General features: G+C 37.9%; 1 protein-coding gene across 2 annotated transcripts in view; it reads right to left on the reverse strand.

Annotated features, from left to right (window-relative positions):
* The window catches only part of DOCK11 (dedicator of cytokinesis 11), a 192,151-nt gene that overhangs the window by 11,979 nt on the left and 152,776 nt on the right, over positions 1-27,396 (reverse strand). For both annotated transcript variants that reach the window (XM_037989080.2, XM_037989079.2), the window contains 6 exons: positions 25,107-25,289; positions 22,162-22,275; positions 19,427-19,642; positions 19,283-19,340; positions 11,057-11,163; positions 2,713-2,835 (listed from right to left, as the gene is read on the reverse strand). In XM_037989080.2, coding sequence (XP_037845008.2) covers positions 2,713-2,835; positions 11,057-11,163; positions 19,283-19,340; positions 19,427-19,642; positions 22,162-22,275; positions 25,107-25,289 — 801 coding nt within the window. The remainder of the gene's footprint in view (positions 1-2,712; positions 2,836-11,056; positions 11,164-19,282; positions 19,341-19,426; positions 19,643-22,161; positions 22,276-25,106; positions 25,290-27,396) is intronic.

Consider the following 27,396-nt stretch of genomic DNA (forward strand, 5'->3'; position numbering starts at 1 on the left):
GAGACCGTGTCTCAATTAAAAAAAAAATGCTAACTGAAAGAAGCCAGACACAAAAGGTCACATATTATATTACAGGTTGAGTATCCCTTATCTGAAATGCTTTGGACCAGAAGTGTTTGAGATTTTGAAATATTTGCATTGGACTTACCAACTGAACATGTCTAATCTGAAAATCTGATATCCAAAATGTTCCAGTGAGTATTTCCACTGAGCATCATGACCATGCTCAAACAGTTTCAGATTTGGGAGCATTTATGATTTCGAATTTTCAGATTAGGGAGGCTCAATCTGTATTCCTTTTAAATGGCATATCCAGAATAAGCAAATCCAGAAAGCAGGTTAGTGGTTATTGGAAAATGGGAGTGGGGTGGGGAGTAATTACTTAATAGGTATGGAGTGTTTTTCTGGGGAGTTTTAAAACTAGAAAGAGGTGGTGGGTGCACAACACTGTGAATATATTAAATGCCACTGACTTCTATACTTTAAAATGGTTAATTGTATGTTATATAAATGTCACCTCAATAAAAAAAGGAAGAACACACAAGCTTTTTTCTCTAAAATTCTTCCCATATTATATTTTACAATTGAGCTCAATTGGAGGGAAATCTTCCTTACCCTGGCTGCTATCTCTGATAGTTTTCAGCTCATTCCATAGAGATACACTGGAAAAGTATAAATCAGTGTTCTATTTTTTGGTTTTGTTTTGAGATTGGATCTTGTTCTTTAGCCAAGGCTGGCGTGCAGTGTCTCAATCATAGCTCACTGCAGCCTCAGTCTCCTGGACTCAAGCAATCCTCCTACCTTAGCCTCCCAAATGGCCAGGATCACAGGTGTGCACTACCACGCTCCAGCTACATCAGTCCTAAACACAATTACTTCATCTATATATACAGAGTGCTAGGGGATTTATACAGACCCTTACACCCCTCCAAGGAAATAGGAGTAGTTCCCCTATAGAAAACATAATTTTCTTTAATGTGTAGAGAAGATATATTTTTCTTTCTTCCCTGTTGGTTGGCTAAGTAGCAAAAGGCTCCCTGGGTTTCTAAAAGCCAGAACTTCCTTCATCCTAAGAGTCAGAAAATGGGGACTTTATTTTGAAATTAATACAAAGGTTCTTCAGATGTAATGCTTTGATAGGAGGGGTAATAGCAAATCTAGTTTTGTCTCATAGGCTATTCTTTGCCATCTGTATGACCTATACTTAACTTCAGCTTATTACTATATTCACTTGAATTCTACTATGAGTTTTCAGGCATGCCCCATTTACACCAAACGTATGGCAGAGAGAGAGGAAGACCTAGAATCTAGGAAGAAAAAGTGAGTTTGATCAGAGCCAGTTTGGAGGAGAGACAAAAACACTGCTCAGATTATATTAAATCTGTGTGTTCACTCTTAGAAACTGTCAACAAGGAAAGGCCTAACTGCTTTATTTAAGAATAAATTGCCTTGCTTTTTAAAAATGGCTTGAATCCTAAATCATCCCTTCCCAGTACAGCAGCAATAGAAATTATGATATGGACTAAGAGACTTGAATATTTAAAAAATCGTGTTTAGTGCTGGTAGCAATTGCTGTTCATGATACTACTATTCTTTATTAACTATACTTTATCAATAGTTTATCTGGCAAGCCAAAATTTTAAAATTCTCATAATAGGGCTATTACTAGTGTATTATTACCCACCCCACTGTCATCTGCCAGCACCTTTAGTTTCTCCGCTGAATTATAAAGAATACAATCATGTCTATGCCTCTTCCCTGGGTAACATGGAAATTTGACAGCTTTTTAAAGTGAAGGTTTAGTGAAAACAACACTGATTATTTTGTGCTCTGAGAGAAAGAGGGGAGGTTGCTAGATGAAAATATTTTCAGGTCCGTCACAGTGGCTCATGCCTGTAATCCCAGCACTTTGAGAGGCTAAGGCGGGAGGATCACTTGAGGTCAAGAGTTCAAGACAAGACTGGCCAACATGGTGAAACCCCGTCTCTACCAGCAATACAAAGATAGCGGGGCATGGTGGTGCATGCCTGTAATCCAGCTACTTGGAAGGCTGAGGCAGGAGAATTGCTTGAACTCGGGAGGTAGAGGTTGCAGTGAGCCAAGACTGTGCCACTGCACTCCAGCCTGGGCAACAGAGTGAGACTCCATCTCAAAAAAAAAAAATTTTTTTTTTCAGAACCACTGGTCTAATTTAAATCTCAATTTCTATTTTGGATCTTTTAGCCTTAATTTCATTTGGAAAACATAAATGAATATAAGGTAGGACTTTTTAAGTTTCACTTTGTTTTCTTTTCATAAGCAGGACCAGAGGAAGTTTTATGTTGTTTTTAATTTACACATAATAATTGTACATATTTATGGGGTATAATTTATGGGGGGAATGTTATTTCCATACATGCCAACATTGTGTAATGATCAAAACAGGGTAATTAGTAAATGTATCATCTCAAACATTTATCATTCCTTTGTGGTGAAAACATTAAAAAATCTTAGGATTTAATAGCCTTTTTAGGGATTGTCACTTTGAAATTGGACAAATGTGTCAAAATGATAGACTATATTCTATGATAAAATACAAAAGTCATAATCTAATGAACCTTATATTCTTCAGAGGACACCGAGTAGAATAATAGTAATAGAACTATATTACTGTTTTCCCGAAAACCAAAATAAATTACATAAGTCAATGATAAAAATGTTCAAATTGCCTACCTCAAACTCACGACGTTTCTCATAAATTGGAATGATCAACTTGGAAATCTCAGAAATTATTTCATAACGTTCTGCCTTCCATAAGCCATCCACACATTGTTCTAGCAACTCCAGCAAGACTTCCTGCGTTAAGAGAAAAATCCAATTAGGAATTAAAAATAGTTTTAGAGTTTTGGACAAATAACTTTTGAAGCATTTCAAGTTGGTAGAAAACAAACAGATGGTACTAAATTCAATGAGATGCACAAAAGGAACATACTTGTGTGACAATATTTTATAAATCAAATATTTAAAATATTTAAAGTTAAAAACATTCTTAAAAATATAAAATTGATGTTAACAATAGTAAACTATGATTATTTTGTTTATTCACATAATGAAGGTGTTAACTACAGTTGCAAATGTTAACACATAGAGAAAGAATATTTTTAAAAAGGGAATATATTGTTTATTCCAAATTGAGGATGTCTGAATGTCTAACATCCATTATTTTTTATATTAAAACAATATTTACCCATATCAGTCTTAAGAAAAATTGACAACATTTTCAAATATTGTATTGGTGATTTAGGTGTTTATTAAAATGATTCGATGTTTAAAATTTTTTTTTAGTTTTTATTTTTGTGGGTTGGTATTAAAATGATTCAGTTTTGATAAAGAACACTTCCCAACTGATGGTTCTAAAATTACTGAGAACGATAGGATAACAGGTCAAGATAGAGATCACCAGCCCTGCCAGAATAACAGTTGCTATAAAAGTCTTTTGTGAACCATCATCTCATGTTCTCAACCATGAAAACCTGAAGCCAATTATTGATGCTACCCATAAGTCATAACAGCCTGTTTCTATCTTAAAGAGATGCACTTCAGACCTATAGAACTGATCGCTAAAACAGCTCTTCCCGTATGTCCTTTAGAAAATCGAATTCATCATCTAGCTCTTATACGTGTGTTTCCTATCTTGCCAGTGGCAATACCCTATAGACCCTTAGGTAGCAAACTAAGTGCAGTTTTGACTTGACCATCTGTTATGGGCTGAATTGTGTCCCCCAAAAAGGTAAGTTGAAGTTGTAACCCCAAGCACCTCAGAATGTGACTTTATTTGAAAACAGAGTCATTGCAGATATGATCGTTGAAGCAATACCGGCGTAGGGTGGGCCCCAACCCAGTATGACTGTATCTTTATATGAAGACAGAGACACGCAGGGCAAACACCATGCGACTACAGAGGCAGAGACTGGAGTGATGCAGCCGCAAGTCAAGGGAAGTCAAGGAACAACTCTTACCACCAGAAGATAAGGAAGGCTTCTACCCAGAGTTTCAGAGGGAGCATGGCCCTGACAATTTGACTGCATATTTCTAGACTCTAGAACTGTGAGACAATAAATTTCTCTTGTTCTAAGCCACCTAATTTGTGGTACTTTGATGTTGCAGTCTTAATGCTACAGCCTGAATGTTTGTGTTTACTCAGAATTCATATGTTAAAATCCTAACCCCCAAGGTGATGGTGTATTAGGAGGTGGAGATTTTGGGAGATGACTAAGTCATGAGGGCAGAGCCCTCATGAATGGGATTAGTACCCTAATAAAAAGAACCCCAGAAAGTTAGCTCACCCCCTTTCACCACATAAGGGCGCAGTGCGAAGATACCATGTATGAATTAGGAAGTGGATCCTCACCAGACACCAAGTCGGCTAACACCTTTATTTCCACCTACTAAGCTTCCAGTATAGTGAAAAATACATTTCTGTTGTTTATAACCTACCCAGTCTCTGGTATTTTGTTACAGAAGCCCAAATAGGCTAAGATATCTATGAAACTATTAGACCCTCTTTCTTTACTCATTCTCTAATGAGTTCATCACCAAGTCCTGCCAGTTTTACTTCCTAAATATTTCTCAAATCTGACCCTTTCTCTCCATTTCTCTTATTGCTAAGGTGCAAAATTTCCCTATTTTTTTTCTTAATTTATCTTCCTGCCTCCAGTCTTGGCCCTTTCAAATACATCTTCCACACATCTGCCATAGGGTTCTGATTAAAATGCAAACCTGAGCGTGTCACTCTCCCTTTCTTAAAATCTGGCAATGGCTGTGCATCACTCACAGAACAACGGACACGCTCCTTCATGTGGGACACAAAGCTTGCAATGATGTGGCTGATACTTCCATAATCTCATCGTTCATCATATCAAACTTTGTACTTTATGTTATAACAACAGTGAACTAAGTAGTTTCCCTGAATCACAATGGTGTGTCTTAGCTCGATGTCTTTGTTCAGGCTGTGCCTTCCTCCCTTTAATCCCTTCTACTTGGTTAATCTCTTTAAAACACTTTAGGTATCACCTTTTCCAGGATCTTTCTCCTTATCAATACAGGGTAGGCAAGACACTACACATCTTTTTTTCTATTTCACTAATTTTTTGGTAAGGACTTATCACTATATTTGTACATTATTTACTTATTATCTACATATCTGACTTTTCCAATAGGCTATGATTCTTTGAGAGTAGGGACAATATTTTACTTATATTGGCTTTTCCAGTAATTATTTTAGTGTCACTGGATAGTATATGTGAAATAAATGTTGCTACTTGAATAAAATATCTATATATTAATGCCTGCTAGCCAAATTAAAATTTCCAGCAATTTTGGGACAAACATTGGGGGAATTAAATATAAGGTACACACTTAGTATGAATTATCCCAGGAATGTAAAGTTAGGTTACAGTTTAAAAAAATGTAACATACAACCACATAAACTGAATAAAACAGAAAAATCAAGTCTCTTTCAATAGATGCAGGAAAAAAGCATTTACAACACTTAACATCCATTCATGATATTTAAAAAGAACTCAAGAAACAAAGAACAGAAGAGATCTTCCTCAATCTGATAAAAGGCATTTACTAAAAATCTAAAGGCTAGACATGTTTCTCCTAAGATTGAGAACAAGTTAGAATGTCTGCTCCCACCACTTATATCCAACATTATGCTGAAAGTTCTAGCCAGTACAATAAGGCAAGATAAAGAGAAAAGGCATACAGGATTAGAAAAAGTCAAATTGTTCCGTGCATATGGCATAATTGTGTATGTAGAAAATCCTAAAAAACATACAAACTACGGAAACTAATAAGCAGACTTAGTAAGGTTGCAGGACATAAGAGCAACATACAAAATCAATTATATTTCTATATACTAGCAACAACATATTAAAAAATGAAAATGTAAAAGCAAACAATATTATTTACAATAGCATCAAAACATCACATATCTACCAATAAATCTAACCCAAGACTTCTACCCTAACAACTACAAAATATTATTGGCAGTTAAAGATAACCCAAATAAACGTTCATTGATTGAGAAATTCAATATTGTTAAACTCTCCATTCTCAGGCTATTTTGAGGAAATAGAAAAGATGATTCTAAAGATTATATGGAAATTCAAAGGATGTAGAATAGCCAAAACAACTTTGAAAAAGAATAAAGCTGGAGGGCTAACACTACCTGATTTCAAGACTTAAGTTATAGTAATCAAGTGTGATACTGGCATCAAGATGGGCAATGGAAGAGAACCGAGAATCCAGAAATAGCCCACACAAATATGAAGAAATGAACTTTTGACCAAGGTGCCAAAGTAAATTCAATGTGACAAAAGGAAAGTCTTGTTTTTCCCCAAATGGTATGTACCACCTAACTATCCAGGGAAAAAAAAAAAAAAAAAAAAAAAAAGCTTTGACCTCTATCTCATTCCATGCTCACAAATGAACTTTAAATATATTACAGACCTAAACAAAACTTGGAAACAAAGTTTCTAGGAGAAAACACAGGACAACACTATCAGGATCTTGAGGTAGGCAAAGATTTTTGGGACCCGATACAAAAAGAACAAATTATTGTAAAATAATAAACTGGATTTCATCAATTACAACCAAAACCAAAATTTTCTGCTCAACCACAGACTCAATTAAGAAAGTGAATGGACAAGTCAGAAGCTGGTAAATAAATATATAACACACACATCTTGACAAAGGATTTATATCCAGGAAAGAACTCCCACAAAACAACAATAAAAGGTAGGCAATGTGATTTCTAAAATGGATAAAAGACAAACATTTCACAAAAGAAAATATAAAAGAGGCCAAGGAACATCTGAAAAAGTGGTAGACATCATCGGTTACTAGGGAAATACAAATAAAAGCCACAATGAGATGTTGATTCACATCTACTATTAATAGAATGGCTAAAATTTAAAAAGATTAGCAATATCAGATGCTAGGGAGGATGTGGGGCAACTAGAACTCTCATCTACTACTGGCAAACAGTATAAAATGGTCCAACCACTTTGAGAAGCTCTTCGGAAATTTCTTAAAAGTTAAATATATATCTTCCGTAGGATTCAGCAATGCCACTCCTAGATATTTACCCAAGAGAAAAAAAGCATATGTCAACAATAAGTCATAGATAGGAATGTTTAAAGTAGACTTATTCATAACAACCTGAAACTGGAAACAATTCAAAATCCCATTAACTGAATGGATTTAAAATTTGTATATAAAGAAAACGGAAAAGAACAAACTTTTGATATACCCAACAATATGGATGAATCTCAAAATATTAGGTTAAACAAGAGAAGTCAGATAAAAAAAAAGGTACATATTGAATGATTCCATTTATATGCCATAAAAACTAATTCATGGTGATAGAAATCAGATGGTGAAGGTGGGGAGCCTGACTGGAAATGGGCACAAGGGAACCTTTCCCGAAGGAATGGGCATGTTCTATTTTTTTGTTTCTGATTACATGGTTACATGGGTGTATACAACTGTCAAAATTCATCAAATTGTTTAAGATTTTATTATGTATTAATTATGTAATTTTTATTTTTATTTTTGAGACACAGTCTCATTCTGTTGCCCAGGCTGCAGTGCAGTGGCACGATCTTGGCTCACTGCAACCTCTGCCCCTGAGGTTCAAGAGAGTCTTGTGCCTCAGCCTCCCGAATAGCTAGGATTACAGGCCTGTGCCACCACACTCAGCTAATTTTTGTATTTTTAGTGGAGACGGGGTTTCACCATGTGGGACAGGCTGGTCTTGAACTCCTGGCCTCAAGTGATCTGCCTGCCTTGGCCTCCCAAAGTGTTGGAATTACAGGTGTGAGCCACCATACCCAGCCCAATTATATATTGATTATATGTTTAAAATCTATTGCAGGGGCACATGTCATCAGGACCTCCTGAGGTGGTGTCATGGGTAAAAAAAATGACTGTTGCAAATCAAGTCAGAAATACATTTTTGGAAACAAGTTACATTGCATTATTACTGGTTTAACTCACATATGTAAATACAAGCACTAAATGGACAAGTTTGTATTTTTAATTTCAATGTAACTTCTAAATCAGTGTTAGTTTTTTTTTTAATTGGCTAGGGTATAAGGAAGAAGCCTTATTATGCAAACTGAAACATAAAGTGGCACTTGATAGAACATGATTCTACCTGTATATATCAAATAAAAGTATGTATAAATTACTTGTAGAACCCAAAAGATTTCCAACAAATGTGTTTATACATAAAACTAATTATGGTTTTTGATTATTAAGAAAAGTCACTGCTCTCCTTAAGAGTATAAAAAAGGGTCGAGCTCAAAGGCGTTTCTATGAATACACTGAAGCTACTGTTTAGAAGGCAAGGATATAAGTTCAATTGTACTGAACCAGTTAAGCCCCATGAAATCCTCTGAATCTTTCTGCTGTCAGCCTGTAAAACCTGCAGGTCTCTGGGAAATCATCTAACTAAGATCCAGAAACATGAATTAACTTGTCCAAGGCTACACAGTCAAAAATCAAGCTGGAATAAAAATTCAAGTATCTTGTGTCTCTGTTATGATCAATTAATTCGGCAAACACATTTTAAGTATCTATCCTTGTAGGTTCTGAGGGTAAAAGGACACCAACTTGCCTTTAAGAAATCTCACTGCCAAGTAGGTCAATGATAAAACCTGACATTATTCTCACACTTCATGACTTTTTAAGTTTTCACATGTATTGTGAAGTGACTACAATAGTATTATTGTCCTTATTTTACTGATAGGGAGAGAGACTATGTATAAATAGTAGGTAAAGCTTCTAGGTGGATCATTAAATAAACCAGAGCTAAGTTGAGATTTGTGTATTTTAAAAAATCAACTCATAAAGTATTTATGAAGTATGTCACTGTAATTTTAATCTCATTGTTTAATACAAGTTTTTTAAGAAATGTAATTTTATGGGACTATAACTGCAATCTCTGCTTTTCTGTGTTTCTTTCTTGTTTTCTATGTTCACACTCTTTGTGAACTTTCCCCCATGGTTCAGTCCTTGATTCTCTGGTCTTCACTCACTGTATTATGTCTAACATTCAGTCTGCTTTGGTTCTCATAAGGATATGACTTCCAGATGTGTATTTCTAACCCTAAACTCTCTCCTTATATTCAGTTCCATATTTCTTTTTTGTTTCTTTTTTGAGACACAGTCTCACTTTGTTGCCCAGGCTGGAGTACAATAGCACAATCTTGGCTCACTGCAACCTCCACCTCCCGAATTCAAGTGATTCTCCTGCCTCAGCCTCCCCAGCAGCTGGGATTATAGGCAGGTGCCACCACACCTGGCTAATTTTTGTATTTTTAGTAGAGCTATGTTGGCCAAGCTGGTCTCGAACTCCTGACCTCAGGTGATCCACCTGCCTCGGCCTCCCAAAGTACTGGGATTAGAGTCATGAGCCACTCAGTCTGGTCTCAGTTCCACATTTCTAATGGCTTGATGGTTATTTCCATATTGATAAGCTTTCACTTCAAAATCAACTCACCTGTAAAATGAAATTCATCATTTTTCCTGCAAAACCATACATCTATCATTTCTCCTTAACCTCCAAACCTGAAATCTTAGAGCTACCTTTGACCCTTCCCCTCCCACAGCCAGCAAATCATCATCTTTTCCTCACACTGTTTCCTGAATCTTTCACTACCCTGGTTTAAGCCTTACCTACTCGCATCTGGATAATTAGGGCAGCCTTCTCTCTAGTCCCTGCCTCTAGCTCCTATCCCTGTATCTTCAATACCTCTCCCACATCATCACCAAATTAGCCTTCCCTTTTCCTTGCTTTCATGTAGTCATTATCCTGCTCAAAAATCTTTGAGGCCAGGCGTGGTAGCTCACGCCTGTAATCCCAGCACTTTGGGAGGCCAAGGCATGCGGATCATGAGGCCAATGGATCGAGACCATCCTGGCCAACATGGTGAAACCCCCATCTCTACTAAAAATACAAAAATTAGCTGGGCATGGTGGTGCATGCCTGTAGTCCCTGATACTCAGGAGGCTGAGGCAGGAGAATCACTTAAACCCAAGAGGCAGAGGTTGCAGTGACCCGAGACTGCTCCACTGCACTCCAGCCTGGCGACATAGCAAGACTCCTGGAAAAAAAAAAAAAAAAAAAAAGACTTTGATACCAATTCAATATTCTACTAAATAAAGCCCAAACATTGAAAGTTTCTCAAAATCTGGCCTCAACTAATACTCTTCTCTATGGGAACCTACTGCTATAGCCAAAAGGATCCACTCACTGTGCCTCAAACATGTCTTACACTTCCCTATCTCTTAGTCATGGTCCCTGCTCTTCTCCTGTCTCTTAGAATGCCTTCAGGCTGTCCTCATTCTTCCAGTCCCTCTCTGATCATACCTCCTCTAGTCTACCTGAGCTCTAAGGCATCTTTCACCTTTGACTTTGCATGGCACATATTGTCTATATTATTTAAATATTATTCAAAAGTCTTTTTTCCATTTCATGTACATGTATTATCTCTTCAGGTGGACCTTGGAGGTCAGGGACTAGTCATATCTAATTATTTAAAGCTCCTAGGTCACCAAGTCCAGGGCCTTGCTCTTAAGTTAATGTCCAATAAATCTTTGGTGGTTGATTTGACAGCCAAAGCTGTTTTCTATCCATGTGGCATTTAGAGCAGAAATTTTCCATTTAAAAATACTTTTGGACATACTCTGTCTTAGCTGAAGAAAAAAACAATGTTAACTCTCTTTTTCATGGAAAAATTTCCAACATATGTTGACTCTTATCTAGTTACTGGGATGGTGACTTGAGGATGGCAAAAGCTGCATTTCTAAAACTAGACAATGGGACCAGTTCAAGAGACAGGGTCCTCTAAACAGGAACATCTTTGGCCTGGACAGTTTTAATACTTAAAGTTCACTAACCCTTAGTTACCTTCAAAATTAGGTTAGCTGTAATAATTGTTTAATATACATGAATTTTATTAAGTGAAATTTATATAACTGGCAACGCAGGCCCTGGAATCCTTACTTCACTATAATGGACATCCATCATCCCAGCATCTTCTTTCATTGCTCCTTCTTCATCTATATTGGGAGTAATTTTCTTGAAGGCTGAACATCCATTAGGAAATAATTCTGTGTGAATAAAAAAAAAGTGGAGTAAATTTATGAGAAAGCATTTAGTAAATAACAGTGAGCCTTACAGAGATGGGCTATTTAAAATAAAAACATATTTTTGTAAGAATCAAAGTCTTAAGTACAATTTTCACTTGCAAAAATTTTAAAATTTGTTTCCATCTACTACATATTTTATTAGCTTCTCCCCTACAAAGTGAGCTTAAGTTACTTATGAGTAAGTTTTATTCTTTGACTATGTATCATCTTCAATGGCTAGTATAGATGTTCACCTAGTGCAATCTAAACATTTATTTAAACTTTGATCCTATATACATTTGTGTTCTATCATCTAAACAAGAGGGCAGGCACTTTTCAGGTAACCACTAAGTGATCTTTGGTAACCATGTCTAGTGCCTAATTTCACTGAGATGTGGGAGAGGAAGTGAGATGTTGGAGAAGGTCTGGCCTAGGACTTTTAAGAGTCAGGAAATAAAACAGATGGCAGGGATGAAGCATCCTAGAGAAAACAGGATGGAGCACTGAAAGAACCATTACTTTGGCGGTTACATAGACTCAGCTCTATCACTAACTGTGTGATTTTGTGCTAATGTTTATCTCCCTGGGACTATAAAAAGTTTTATCATCTATAAAACAGGAATAATAACGATGCTATAAATGAAATGTAAAGTGTTTAGAATGGAGCCTAGTACATAAGTACTCAATGAATTATTATCAGCAAATAAGCCTACCAGTAAATAAACTAGCCTTCTCAAGGTAGAATAAAATAATGGCTGCCAGCTGGACTCCTGGGAAGTAGGAAGTGAACTCAAGCTGAGAACACCTGCTGTAGGCTTCTGGACCAAATTGTTACTGTCAAGCAAGAGTCTAGGTGTAAAGGCCTCATGATTCCCCTATAGATTCTAGACAGGGGAACATGTGTAAACATTCCTACTGTGTCTGCCTTGACCTTTATCTAAGTGGGCTGTAATTTTAGAGTTCAAGGAAAATTCTGCCTCTTTGTAACATAACCATTGAAAAAGTTTCAATGAAAAAGTTTCCTTCCAATAGGAGCTAGTCACACACACACACACACACACACACACACACACACACAAATGGCTGTCGCAATCTACTGTTCTACACTCTAACAGTGATACTTACAAATAAGAACCTTTACTTACAACTAAGTACTGGTAATCTTCCTGTTAGAGGCTGGGGAAGGAAGAAGGAAGGTTTAAAAAAATCAGACCTCAAGTTGAAGAGATTTCTCAGAATTCTGGTGGAAAAGAGGTTATATATCAGGGCTTGGATTTTTCCAACTCTTCTTGTCTAAATGAAACCTAATCACTAGACATATATCTTCTGGGTAAGATGCTTGACAGAACATGGGTAGGAACCACACATAGAAGTAGGAACCACACTTCTTTGAGAAAAAGATGAAAGTCTGCTAGGGGAAGATAGGGTTATTTTGAAACACTTTTTTTTTTTTTTTTGAGACAGAGTGTTACCCCGTCGCCTAGGCTGCAGTGCAGTAGCCTGATCATAGCTCACTGCAGCCTTGACTTCCCAGACTCAAGCCATCCCTCCGCCTCAGCCTCCCCAGCAGCTGGGACTACTGGTGCAAGTCACCACAGTCAGCAAATTTTTATATATTTTGTAGAGACCAGGTCTCGTCATGTTACCCAGGATGGTCTCTAACTCCTGACCTCAAGTGATCCAACCGATCTCGGACTCCCAAAGTGCTGAGATTACAGGTGTGAGCCACTACATCTGGCTTTGAAATACTTTTTCAAGAAGGGAGAAATACATGGGAGTAGTCAGTGAGTTTTAATTAAGGAAGAAAGAGACCCAGGAATGAAAATGATATTTAGTTTGACCCACCAAGCTGTAGGACCATTTTTGTTCAAATAAAGTAGTTAATAAAAGGCATCCGGCTGGGCACAGTGGCTCACGCCTGTAATCCCAGCACTTTGGGAGGCCGAGATGGGCAGATCACAAGGTCAGGAGATCGAGACCATCCTTGTTAACAGGGTGAAACCCCATCTCTACTAAAAAAAAAAAAAATACAAAAAATTAGCTGGGCGTGGTGGCAGGTGCCTGTAGTCCCAGCTACTCGGGAGGCTGAGGCAGGAGAATGGCATGAATCCGGGAGGCAGAGCTTGCAGTGAGCCGAGATCACCACTGCACTCCAGCCTCGGTGACACAGCAAGACTCCATCTCAAAATAATAATAATAATAATAATAATAATAATAAGAAGAAGAAGAAGAAGAAGAAGAAGAAATAAAAGGCACTGAGATAAAACATAGCCTGCTTCATTTCTGAAGATAAGCATGACTAGGCCGGGCGCGGTGGCTCAAGCCTGTAATCCCAGCACTTTGGGAGGCCGAGACGGGCGGATCACGAGGTCAGGAGATCGAGACCATCCTGGCTAACACAGTGAAACCCCGTCTCTACTAAAAAAAAAAATACAAAAAACTAGCCGGGCGAGGTGGCGGGCGCCTGTAGTCCCAGCTACTCGGGAGGCTGAGGCAGGAGAATGGCGTAAACCTGGGAGGCGGAGCTTGCAGTGAGCTGAGATCCGGCCACCGCACTCCAGTCTGGGCGACAAAGTGAGACTCCGTCTCAAAAAAAAAAAAAAAAAAAAGCATGACTAAAATGGTCTGTTACAGACCTATTCAAAGTACTGGACCATAAAAAGATAAGGAACTTTCACCAGAATGTAAATCAATTCCTCATTTCCTCCTTCAACAAAGTCTATGAAAAGGAACAAGTCAGTTGGACAAACAGAGTGTTTAGTGACATGGTTCATTTACATTCATGACGATACTCCTTATCTTGTTGTAAACATGTGATAAACAGTTCTCAGACTAGCAGCTGGTTTGTGGGATACTCTTTGTGCAGTAGTGCATTAGGAGAACTTCTTGAAATGTAGAAAAACCATTCCACTTGATCACCACTATCAAGTCAAGAGCTCGGCTGTAAAGAAGAGGGCCCAAGACTTGAGTGAAGAGACAAAGAACATAGCCTTTATTGAAGAAGATAGTCAAACCCTGAAGGCCTCAGGCAGCTAGGTCCATAACTGGGGAAAAAAAAATCCCATCTGTTCAAAAGAGATTATTACTTTAAGTCATTTCCAAATGTAGGGCTTTTCTAGAATGCTGGGATTTAAGGGAGGATGAAGAAAGGCACACTCCTATGCCAGAGATGAGATGAGGCTAAAAGCATCTTGCTAGAGAGTCTTCTGGTGTATCTTAAGTAGAAGTAGGGAAAATTATGTCTTATCTCAGGAACAAAGACATAAACACCCACTTTTGAAAGTTGTGTCTGGGTTATCTAGTGCAAAGACTACTATCGTGAATTTTCAGCTTCAGAGTCCAATATTCTTATTAAATGTGTTATCTTAATGCATCTGCCTGATAATGTATCTCTACCCAGAGATGACTATATTCCTCCCCCTTTTTGCTAAAGTTATCAACACCCATCAATATCCAATTATATATCAGGACCCTTTGCTTGTTAGATTCTTTAAAATGCTTGGAGAAAATCCTGATTCCTCTTAGTTCTAGAAAGATTTTCAGATGAAACAAGTTGTTGAGTCTAAAATTGGCCAGCGTACATATCCCAACAGAAGGAGGGATCTGTTTGAGGGATCTCATGTAGACCTATGCAGCCCTGTAGAGGGTGGTCCTGGAGAGTCTGCTGTCAGTTTCTCTGGTATTTGACCAGGACTCTTGACCTTGCCGTTTATAGCTGTAACTTCTGTATTCCTGACTGCTGTCCCAGGGAAAACAAGATCGAAACTGTTCAAATAGAGACCACAATCCTGAATACAAGATATCCTGTGAAAAAAAGTGGGAAGGGGTGTGGAAGATGGGATAGCAGTGCAACCCTTGATAAAAAAGGATGGCTAGTCAGAAGAAGGATAAGAGCTAAGAGTCCTGAGGGGAGGATAAGAAGGGAAAAAGCTATGACTAGGAAAGAATGAGGGAATAAAAAGCTTCATGAAACTCAAGCTATCAGATCCTGGATACAAAGACTTGGGAAAGAGAACAACATTACCCTATAAGGAATGAAAAAAAACCACAACAGACTCTATGGGAAAGGAAATTCCTTTTCCTGAGTTGATGGGTGAATCCTTGCAAGCCTGAAGCTTTGCTGAACCTAGGATACTGTTTGGTGGTGAAAGAATGCAGAGACTTGACTCTTGTCTTCCCTGGGGAAAACAGTTGTATCCTCTCTAGGGAAAAGAAAAAAGGGAGAATGTGATCTAGAAATTTTGAGGTTCTCAAACAAAACAAAAATAAGCAAATTCTGACATTTTTATTTTATATTTTTTGGAGGGAGGAGAATAGCTGACACTCAGTATTACCACTTTGAGATGCCTTCAATAAAGGGAAGAGAATAGTGCTCCTTAAGTCTCTCTGGTAGAATAAGCAAGAGCTCAGGTTGCCTGAAAGAAGTTTGAGGGTAGGGTGAGAGCGGGGGCAGGGAGAACTGCATACCACCTTTCCGTTTTCCTGTCAGTTCAGTGCCTGACCCAGTGAAGAAAAGGACCTGGAAATGGTCCCTTGTGGGTGCTGTGTAGTCACCTTCGAGGGGCAAGGGCCCCTAAGCCCTTCCCTGCTCAGGCAATGATCCAATAGGACAAAGTATTTTTTCCCTTAAAAATGCTACACAGTAGAACATCTGCTTCCAATGTGTCAACTGATGAGTAGTATTTTATTCCATTTTGATTTAAAAATGTTTTATAATGTACTTCAAGAAAAACTGGTTAGGAATTAGAGAAAACAAAACATTTTTGGCAATGGATATGTAACGGATTTAAAATATACTCTAATGCTCCTTCCCTCTTGGCCTCATTATCAAAGGGCACTTAATGATAGAAAACAAAGAGTTCTAAAGGTGCCAAATTATCTTTGTCAAATACGTTGGTCTTAAGTGTAAATTCAATGATTTTTTTTCAGTTCTGCACTCAAACGTATTTTCATTGACTCTGTCAATTGCCAGGTCTTATCTAGACTTCAAACAGCTCACTAATGCTTTCTCAGAATGGATGGGAGGTTAACAGATTACAGGTTTAAAAAAAAATAGTTGTGGGGGAACGGGTGATTTTTTGTTACCTGGATAAGTCCTATAGCAGTAATTTCTGAGATTTTGGTGTACCTGTCACTCGAGCAGTATACACTGCACCCAATGTGTAGTCTTTTCCTCTCTGGCCCCCACCCCCAGTCCCCAAAGTCCATTATATCATTCTTATGCCTTTGCATCCTCATAGCTTAGCTCCCACTTGTCAGCAAGAACATATGATATTTGGTTTCCATTCCTGAGTTAGTTCACTTAGAATAATACTCAGTTTACGTTTTTAACTTGTGTTTTAAATTAGTAGTCGACCTTGATATAGCTAGTATAGTTGAATCAGCTAATTAAGAAAAAAAAGGTGTTTTGGATCACTGAAACTAAGTGGGGAAAACCCTCAAGACTTTTACTACTACCACTATTTTAGAATAAGATTTTCTAATTTAGGCAAATAGTGTTCCAGGTTTAAAAATAGATGGCATCAGCAAACCACCATGGCACATGTTTACCTATGTAACAAACCGGCACGTCCTGCACATGTATCCCAGAACTTAAAATAAAATAAAATTTAATTAAAAGAAATTTAAAAATAGATGATACCTATAAATAAACATGTAAATTCTCTTAAACATCATTTTTTAACATTCAAAACAACATTTTCTCCTCATTAGCGAAGAGTGCTTTGATTTCTATGAAGGATAAATTCTAAAAAACCTTGAGGGTATTATGAAATACATAAATGGCTAGTTAAAAATATTATTCCCACTTCCTGAAACGTATCAGTTTGGTGTTTATGCTAGTTGCCTCATGATAATATCCAGAAAAACCATAGCAAGAAATTCCATTTCTAAAGCTTAAGGACTGATAATACAGATAAATAATTCTTGATTTTTCATTAGCTTTAATGTCTTTGCACTTGTGAAAAAAACAAAAAAATTCCAGGGAAATAGTTTTGATATAATTAACTATTTTCAAAATCTAAAAAGTACAGTTTTAGACTTAGTGGACATAAAAATCTTCAGATTTCTACTATTATTATTATTATTATTATTATTTAGATGGAGTTTTGCTCTTGTCGCCCAGGCTGGAGTGTAGTGGCGAGATCTTGGCTCACTGCAACTTCTGCCTCTCGGGTTCAAGCGCTCCTGCCTCAGCCTTCCAAGTAGTTGGGATCACAGGTGTGTGCCACAATGTCCAGCTAATTTTTGTATTTTTAGTAGAGACAGGGTTTCACCATGTTGTCCAGGGTGGCCTCAAACTCCTGACCTCAGGTGATCCACCTGCCCCGGCCTCTCAAAGTGCTGGGATTACAGGCGTGAGCCACCATGCCTGGCCAGATTTCTACTAATTAAAAAGATGAGATAATATTAACCTATGTCTCTGAAGACATACTTGAAATCACAGTACTCTATTTAAGATTCTCATATCTGTCAGTTTATTTGGAATTTCAGGTGTGTAATTTCAATATTTACTTATACTGTGATTTCATAGGCATACCAGTGATTTTTAAAAAAACCGTCAAATGGGGCCTCATTTTGGTAATTAATCTATTTTTCTGTTTAAAACTCACATATGTATACTAAAAGGAGAAAACTAAAGTATATCAAACACACAGATTGTTCAAAAGAATTCCAGAGTCAGACAGAAAGTGTTAATTTAAAATATAAGTAAAACGAATCTACATTTTAATTATATTTAAGAAGAATATTTTTAAAATTTTATTTATTTATTTATTTATTTATTTATGTATTATTTTTTGAGACAGGGTCTTGTCCTGTCACCCAGGTTGGAGTGCAGTGTCCTGGGCTCAAGCTATGATCCTACCTCACCCTCCTTTGTAGCTGGAACCACAGGCATGTGACACCATGCCTAGCTATAATTTGTGTATTTTTTGCAGAGATGGGGTTTCACTATTCCTGTCCAGGCTGGTCTCAAACTCCTGGGCTCAAGTGATCCACCTACCCATGCCTCCCAAAGTGTTGACATTACAGGTATGAGTCACCACACCCAGCCAAGAATCCTTTTAGAAAAAGATTCTCCACATGGGTGTTATGTGAGGCAATCAAACACTGAGCCTCAGTGTGAAATGATAGATATATAGTTAACTATAGGAATTCTGGAATTAAAAAATAAAACAAAATGTGGCTGTGTTCCTACAGCTGAAGCCAGAGTGATATGACTCCTTTAATAATTTGGTTTCATTTTGCCATATTGTTACTCATTCCACTGCCTTAAAGGAAGTAGCTTGGACATTGAGATAGAGATTTCTTGGCTGCCATCTCCACTGTCAATCGATGTTTAAACCTAACTCAACTGGGTTACTATTTGAGCAGATGCAATCTGTTCAACAATACTGTTGAGCGTAGTCAACAATATTGTTTATGGAAAGGAACACTCCCAAGTAGATTTCCTGAATTAGGAATCTTAAATTAGGAATCCAGGGCTGCTGGACCTGAAACCCTTCAAGAGTATGACTCCCTTTTCGTACCCAGGTGTCACTGCACTAAAGTGGTTGGAGAGACATAGTCTATGGGTAGTCGGTGATGTTAAGACACATGAGGGGGAAACAAATAATCTGTGTTATCCTGACTTGAGCCTTGAGAAGAATTTAATTTGTGGCAGCCTTCCAGGGAGGGACAGTCTTGGAAAATAAACACTGGGCATCAGGCCTGGCCCTGTACTAGTTTTTTTTTTTTTTTGATATATTTTACATTTTATTTTAAAATAGGTACAGGATCTCACTCTGTTGCCCAGGCTAGTCTCAAACTCCTGGCCTCAAGCAATCCTCCAGCCTTGGCCTCCCAAAGCACTGGGATTACAGGCATGAGCCACTGCACCTGGCCACCCTGTACTATTTCACTTTTCTTGTAATCTCTAATGAAAGCAGAAGGGACAACAAACAATCCAGTCTTCTTTTGTAACAGCTTATTTTTAACACTGAATGAGGCCAAGGGTGAACATATTTTTCAGCGTTCAATTATATCACAGTTAAACTACAAAGATAAAAAACTATTATGCTAAATGAAAATCGCCCCATCTCTAAAAACAGAAATATCTTACTTTTTCGATGAAGAAACTCTGCAACTAGAGCTGCTACATGGACATAACACATCGCAGCCTGAAAAAGGATGACAGAGAAAGAACTGTCAGAACATGCTCAAGGTATTTTGAAAGTCTGTTTAGAACAAAACTTTAAGTAGTCACCTCTGAAAAATCTCCATTTTTTACATGAATTTTGGCCATGCTATCAAGCCAGGTTTTCCTGAGCTCTGGGGTGCTTGCATAGGACTTGGCTAAGCTATACTGGAGATCAATTAGCATTTCAGGATCTTTCTCATGCTCCTTCATTTGGGCAGTGGCCATAAGAACAGTGCGGATTCTCTTCGTCAAGTCTTTGACTTCTGTGGGAAAGGCAGTTGCCTAATTTCAAAACAAACAAAAAAGACATGTTTGACAACAATATTGATGTGCTCTAAGGCTTGTCATCCAATGGTGAGGACATAATATGATTTTCACTTCCTGTTACAGTTCTTGGTATATTGCATATAGTACACTGAAAGAATTTTAAATAAATTATTTTTAAAATATGTAACTAGCCCAGGCTTCAAAGGCTCTAACCTTGGTGGCAGTATATTCATAGGACATAAAAGCATTAGCTCTGGAGTCAGACTACCTGGCTTTGAATCCCAGATCCTCCATTGTGAACTCCACAGCCATGGGAGTGATCTTTGTTTGCCGTTTTCTTGTAACAGTAACTAAAAACTGATAGCTTACTATGTGCCAAGTACTGGTCTGGGTTCTTTACAGGTTTTAATTTTTACAACAACCCTGAGTGAAGTACTATTATAAAAAAGTGTTTAAATGCTTGACGAAAGTCTCAAAATTGGTAAACGGAGAGACAGGATTTTCACCTAGGCAGTCTGGCCCTAGAGTTGGGGCTCTTAGCCAGCCTTCCGTTCTGATGAGCATACCTACTCCATCCACTAACTACCACATACACTAAGGTGAAAATCATACTGCAGAAATTTCTATTTACACAAATGGGAGGTCATGAATCACAGAACATTCCAGAAAGTTTAGAGAGATCATTAAGTTTTCAAAGTTTGTCTTTGGAGCCAAGAATACCAGAGTTTCCTCTTTACCCTAGTCACTGCTAAGGAAGTCCTACTGCATCCTCTTAACCCCCACAGGAGTAATCACAATTATCTATATGATTCAGAGATGACGACGAAGAGACAGGTACAGGGGTTAGGGCGCTTGTCAATATGAACACAGTATGTGGGGGAAATGGTTTGAAAAACTGCCTTCTTAATCAGGAGCAGTGGCTCATGTCTGTAATCTCAGTACTTTGGGAGGCCGAGGCAAGTGGATCACCGGAGGTCAGGAGTTCGAGACCAGCCTGGCCAACATGGTGAAACCCCATTTCTATTAAAAATATAAAAAATTACCCAGGCGTGGTGGCAGGCGCCTGTAATCCCAGCTACTCGGGAGGCTGAGGCAGGAAAATCACTTGAACCCAGGAGGTGGAGGTTGCAGTGAGCCAAGATCGGGCCATTGCATTCCAGCCTGGGCAACAAGAGTGAAACTCCGTCTCTAAATAAGTAAATAAGGAAAAATACAATAAAAATAAAAAATAAAAACTTAATCCCTTGAAAAATAATAATTATATACATAAAGTTCCTTTCTATAAATAGAGATCCCATTTACCAGGGGAAAGGCATATCTTTTTGTAATAAAGTTTGTTGGTAATGACTTCCATAATAGAATAAAACAGTCATTTCATAAATGAGTTATGGAAAAGAAAAAGATTTCCTATCAAGGAGAGAGTATCCAAGCCCCATTTACCCAGAAAAACTTACCAATCTACCTATATAACATAGTATTAAGGATGGTAACAACTGGTAAAAACAATTCCTTAGAGTATAAGCATAAGTGGTGTAACTTGTTTCTATGCTCACGAGATTAGCTGGAGCATATACTGATCCCCTGGGGAACTAGTAGAACTGGCTGGAAAGCAAACTTTCCCAGCCTGAGAGCGGTTGGCACTACACACTGTTATTTTTCAGTGCAAGCAACATTCCTGTGGGAATATTTTTTGGTACATAGATTCTACACATCTAAACATCAAATATGCTGTGACTATGAGCTTTTAATTTTTTTCAGATTTTACACAATATTGTCAAACTGTGCTGGAAGATGACCTTTCCCAAGAATGGGGATGATTCATTCTTCTGGGAGGAAAAGTCCTACTGGGAAAGGATTCTTCTTCCCTTGTATACATGTGTCACCGAAGATCAGAATCTGCACTCTATGCAACGAAGTAATAGATGAATTTTTACAGTGCTATGTAAGTTTTAAGCATATAGGAAAGAAAGCAGAACAGTAGTCAGAGTCTTGGGTTTGGCCTCAGCAAACTGGTGCTTAAGAGCAATAGCCTTGGTGTTAACAGATAATTTTCAAAACTCACAAAACCATCAAATAATGAATCCCTTCTGTGTCATTCCTCATCCACTGGCAATGGATCAGGCAACTGTTAGCTATTCTAAGTGAAATTTTGTGAAATTTCAGATTCGGTGCTTATTTAACCAATATTAAAAGTGGTGACAATTGTTAAGAAATAAAGGATCCATATATTTTCTGAGCAAGTTTGGAAATGAAGCCCAGAAAAAAAATTCAGATTCAACTTGCCATAACAACAATGAATACACAGTATATTCATTCATCCATCCACTAAACTGATATTGAATATCTGCTATGTACCAGGCAGTGTTCTAGGTACTAGAGATATAGTGAGGTACAAGACAAAGCCCTTAACTCATAAAACTCACATTCTGTACATTCTATACTATCAAAAGTTGTGAATCCAATGACAGTTTAAGAGTTTAAACTTCCCTGATAGTAAAGGTGGTTATAATTTATTATTTGAAGTGAGAACATACCTTCATAGGTCTGTCACTATTTGCAAAATTATTGATAATGAATAAAGACTCCTGAAATCTTGATCCTCCGCTTAGTGCTACATCAGCTATCAGTTGGCTTACAGCGATTATTATCTGTGGGAAGAAGTAAACATTATTTTCCAAACACCTTTTGAACAAATGCTGCCTATGCTCATCATTTTATAAGTACATAAGCACTCACATGAAATGCTTCTTTTAAAGATTCTACACTGTACCAGCATAATGTATTTTCTTCATATATGAGGGGTTTACATTCTTCTGCTGAAATCGTAACTTGAAAGGCCTCATTTCAAATTTTAAAGGATCTTTCTTGGTTAGATGTAATAATTTTTCAAAACTCACAGGACAGCCAGATCTAAAACTATTTTCGTAATGGTGAACTGATACAATGGTAGTCAGGTCTCCATTTTAAATATGCTTTTTAGGTTGTAGCTGTGGCAAAGGTGAGAATAAATCATGTTTTTCTTTGATGATTTCTCATTCCTTTTCATTAGTCTATTTGTTGGCTGGAATTCCAAGTCCAGTGCCTCAGCAACTTTCTTTGTTTTTGACCAGGGCTTACCTAGTTTAACAAAAGTTTATGCAATGGACTTTGATGGTACTTTTTATTTTTTGAGACAGGGTCTTACTCTGTTGCCCAGGCTGGAATGCAGTGGTATGATCTTGGCTCACTGCAGCCTCGACCTCCCAGGCTCAGGTGATCCTCCCACCTCAGCCTCCCAAGTAGCTGGGACTACAGATGTGTGCCACCACACTTAACTAATTTTTTGTATTTTTGTAGGGACAGGATTTTGCCATGTTGCCCAGGCTGGTCTCAAGCTCCTGGGCTCAAGTGGTCCACCCACTTATGCCACCCAAAGTGCTAGGATTATAGGCATGAACCACCGCCTTTGACGGGACTTTTAAATCTCTCAGTCTCTCTTGGGTGACTGCCAAAACAATTCATGCTAAGATGTTAATGGCTGGACGCTTTACCACTGGTCCTAGGAAGCAAGATACAGTAATAGCCATGGGTATGGGCTCTAGAGTTGAATGCCTTAGATACAAATCTTGACTTTACCAATAATTCACTGTGTGGCTTTGGGAAAGCTATTTAACCTTTCTGTGCCTCATGTTTCTCATTGGTAAAGTGGCTATGATAAAAATCCCTACTTTGTAGAGGATGAAAGAGATGATAACCATTAGAGTACTAGTTAATCCTTTATTGAGCATTTATTATGTGCCAGTGTTTAAGTCTTCACATTTATTAGTTTGTCTATATTTGAATAAAAGACTTAAAGAAAACTGATGCTTTGACCCAGAAGAATGAATAACAATGGGGGAATTTCAGGTATATTGGCACACAAATTAGAACAATGCTCTGGGGGAAGGTGGGTTTCCAAGTGCCATCTCATATAAAAGCAAATAGTAAAGGAGCTAACGTGTAATGATGGCTGACTCTAACATGCAAAAGTAATTATATAGCAGACTTTTACAGGAAGCATACACAGTATTCCTATTGGATTTTCACATTATTGATGACATTTTTCAACAAGCTGCTTATGGTTGTCTCCCCATTAATAATCTTGTCTCCAGTAAACAGCTCCAATGGGACAGACCATGACAGTAAAGATATAAATAGGATCAAGGATTTCCCATATTATAATGAGGGCTACTGAGTCAAGCAGTCCCAATTGTGGTTTAGTTCAGAGCTATTTCATCCAATAAACCCAAAAGTATGGAGATGCTGAATAATAACTATCATGTAGGAAGTAGCTATCTTGTGCTACACATTGTGTCAGGCACTATAGGCACCATACACAACTTATTTTAATCCTCAGGGTAATGCTGCAAAGTGAAATACTCAGTCTCATTTTACAAATAAGGGAACAGGTTTAGCCAGACTGAGTGATTTGCTTAGGGTCACACGGCATGTAAGGATTTAAGCTATGATTTAAGCGCAGGTAGGCCTGATTCTGAAGTCCATGCTTTCCACTAAACTTTGAGACATCTCTCATTTTTAAAATAAGTGGGCATACTGGAGCATGAGAAACATAAACTGTCTTATCTGTTCTGTAAAATCTAATAAGCTTGTTATTTAATCATTTCATTTAATCCTCATAAAAATCCTATGAGCTAGGTAACAATATTTACCCTACTGCATTTGCAGAAACTGAGGCACTGAGAGGCTAAGGAAGTAACTTGTTCTAGGTCACATGGTATGTGGCAGTCCTCAAATCTGAACTAGAGACTGGGCACAGTGACTCATGCTTGTAGTTGCAGCACTTTGGGAGGTTGAGGTGGGTGGATCACCTGAGGTCAGGAGTTTCAGACCAGCCTGGCCAACATGGTGAAACTCCGTCTCTACTAAAACCACAAAAGTTAGCTGGGCATAGTGGCACATGCCTGTAATCCTACTCGGGAGGCTGAGGCAGGAGAATCACTTGAATCCGGGAGGTGGAGGTTGCAGTGAGTTGAGATCACGCCACTGCATTCCAGCCTGGGCGACAAGAGTGAGACTCCGTCTCAAAAAAAAAAAAAAATCAAAAAAAAAAAAATTGAAATAGAGCCTATGGTCGTAATGTCTCTGCTCTAGAGCAGCTCTATTCTGTAGAAATATGACACATGCCACATACGTAATTATCAATTACCTAGTAGCCACACTAAAAAGAGACTTATTTTAATATACTTAACCTAATACAGGTAACATATCATTTTAACATACAATCAATATAGAACAATTTAGATATTCTATTTTTTTCATACTTAGTCTTCAAAAGCCATAGCATATTTTATACTTTCAGAACATCTAAATTTAGACTAGCCACACATCAAGTGCTAGATGGCCACACTGTATTGGACTGGGTTGGGTGGCTCTGGATCTTGATCTAGAGGTTAAAGATTGAAGAGAAGAAAGATGAAGAGGCTCTTTTATTTTCACTGACCTGTAGATGTGTCCTCAAAAAGGTTTTCCTTTTGGTGTACTCAAAGTTGTTTCTCATCAAAAGATACAAAAGTGCAGATGCTTCGTTCCTGGTTGAGCTAATCTTCGATGTGCAGCACTTTAAAACCTCATAGCAAAATGCAGCACACATGTTTACTCTTCCTTTGAAAAATGCTGAAGGAAACTAAAGAACAGGGAAAACAGAAATAAGTATTTAAAATCCAATCATAAAATCAATAGAGTATCAAGTGCCCTCTATATCCTCACCTAAACCTATGCTGGGTGCTTTAAGGATACAAAATCAACATAAAGCAGGTTCTACTCTCCAGAGAGTCTGAACTAGTTAACATTAACACCAGCATGTGATAATAATAGAACTTAAGTCAGTATACAAGTTATTACAAAGATGTAAAAGTACTGAATATAAATGATGTAGATCTGAGAAGAGCTTAAGAGAGTCTGCAACATATAATATTATTGTATATAATAATATAATATATATAAAAGTAATTGCGGTTTTTGCCACCATATAGTGGCAATTACTTTTGCACCACCATAATACCGTAAGCAGGTTCTCAATATGTTGTGAAAGAATGCCTGAAATGATGAATGATGGATCTCAAATGTGGGCTTAAAAATGGGAAGGTCAATCTTCATTACTTACTCTTTGGGTTTATATTTCAACAGTTCCTTTATTGTGAACATCAAAGTGCTGAGAAAATTATAGCTAAAATCTACTCAGCAAGTGAAGTTCATCTTTTAACAAAATGGGATACAGGAGATACACACATGTATCCTCTTCACATAAACACTGATAGTTAGGATACATTTTAGCATAGAAAAGGAGTACGAAAGTGACTAATTATCCGAAGAGACAAGTGGCCTGTTCCTTTAAGAATGTATTCGGTCTGCTTTGTGGAAGACACAATAGACTTGTTACAATTTCCTGTGCTTATAGGTCTAGGCAAGCAAATAATAAGCTGCTTCAGGGTACATAATAGATGTTTTTCGGAGAGTGAAGCTAGAGGGCCATGTTTTAAAAATTATTTCTTAGGAACCTTGAATTTAGACCCACATTATAGGAAATCTACCCTTTATTTCACCTTAATACCAAGTGTAATTCTATGCAGATAATGAATGCTTAATAAATGTTTTCTGATTGGTAATTGGGAAATCTCACTAATAATTTCACCAGACTAAACTAACTCTGGATGAAGCAGGTACTCTGGTATGAAAATAAACATTTAAGGGAGAGCATAGCTATAGTGTAGCTCATCACTACACTAAGTCTTCTACCCACATCACTCACTTCTCTGAGTGGGCAATGGCCAAAATCATCAATGACCTCCTAATTGCCAATTCTAACAGACCTCTTTTCCCCTTTATCTTATTTGACTACTCTGTATACGTCATGACAATGTTGGAACTTTTTCTTTCTTTGGCTTCCATGATATCCTTCTTTCTTACCTTTCTTCCCACCTCTGTGACTGCTCCCTCTCATCTCCCTTACAGATTCGTCTTTGAACCTCCCTTCTACGTTATTTCTCTCCAATGTTCTGCTTTTGATTTTTGTTGTTGTTGTTCTTCTTCTTCAATGTACTATCCAGGGAAAATCAAACCACTCTCATGGTTTCGACTACCACTTGTATGTTGATGCTCCCACTAGTTCACTATACTCCAAAAATATCGGCCTTTTAGTTCTTAGAATATTCCAAACTGTTTCCCAATTCAGAGCCTTGGCACATATATGTCCTTCTCCCTAGATAGTTCTTCTGTAAGCTCTTTTTACAGCTGGCCCCTTTTCAATAATTTGGGTCTCTCTGTTTGTTTGTTTTTTTTGTTTTTTTTTTGAGACGACGTCTCGCTCTGTTGCCCAAGCTGGAGTGCAATGGCACGATCTTGGCTCACTGCAACCTCCACCTCCTGGGTTCAAGCGACCCAGCCTCCCATGTAGCTGGGAGTACAGGCGCACGCCACCATGCCCGGCTAATTTTTTTTTTTTTTTTTAACTAGAGACAGGGTTTCACTATGCTGGCCAGGCTGGTCTTGAACTCCTGATTTTGTGATCCACCCGCCTCAGCCTCCCAAAGTGCTGGGATTACAGATTCAGGTCTCATTTTAAAAGTGACAAACCTATCTAAGATAAGATTATCTCCCACAAATCATTTACTGTCTCAGCACGCTGTTTGTTCCTTTCCTAGAACATATAATAATTACTTTTTTTTTTTGAGATGAAATCTTGCCCTGTCGCCCAGGCTGGAGTGCGATGGCGCCATCTTGGCTCACTGCAA

This window comes from Chlorocebus sabaeus, chromosome X, assembly GCF_047675955.1.
Source record: "Chlorocebus sabaeus isolate Y175 chromosome X, mChlSab1.0.hap1, whole genome shotgun sequence".
In the NCBI taxonomy this organism is placed as follows: domain Eukaryota; kingdom Metazoa; phylum Chordata; class Mammalia; order Primates; family Cercopithecidae; genus Chlorocebus; species Chlorocebus sabaeus.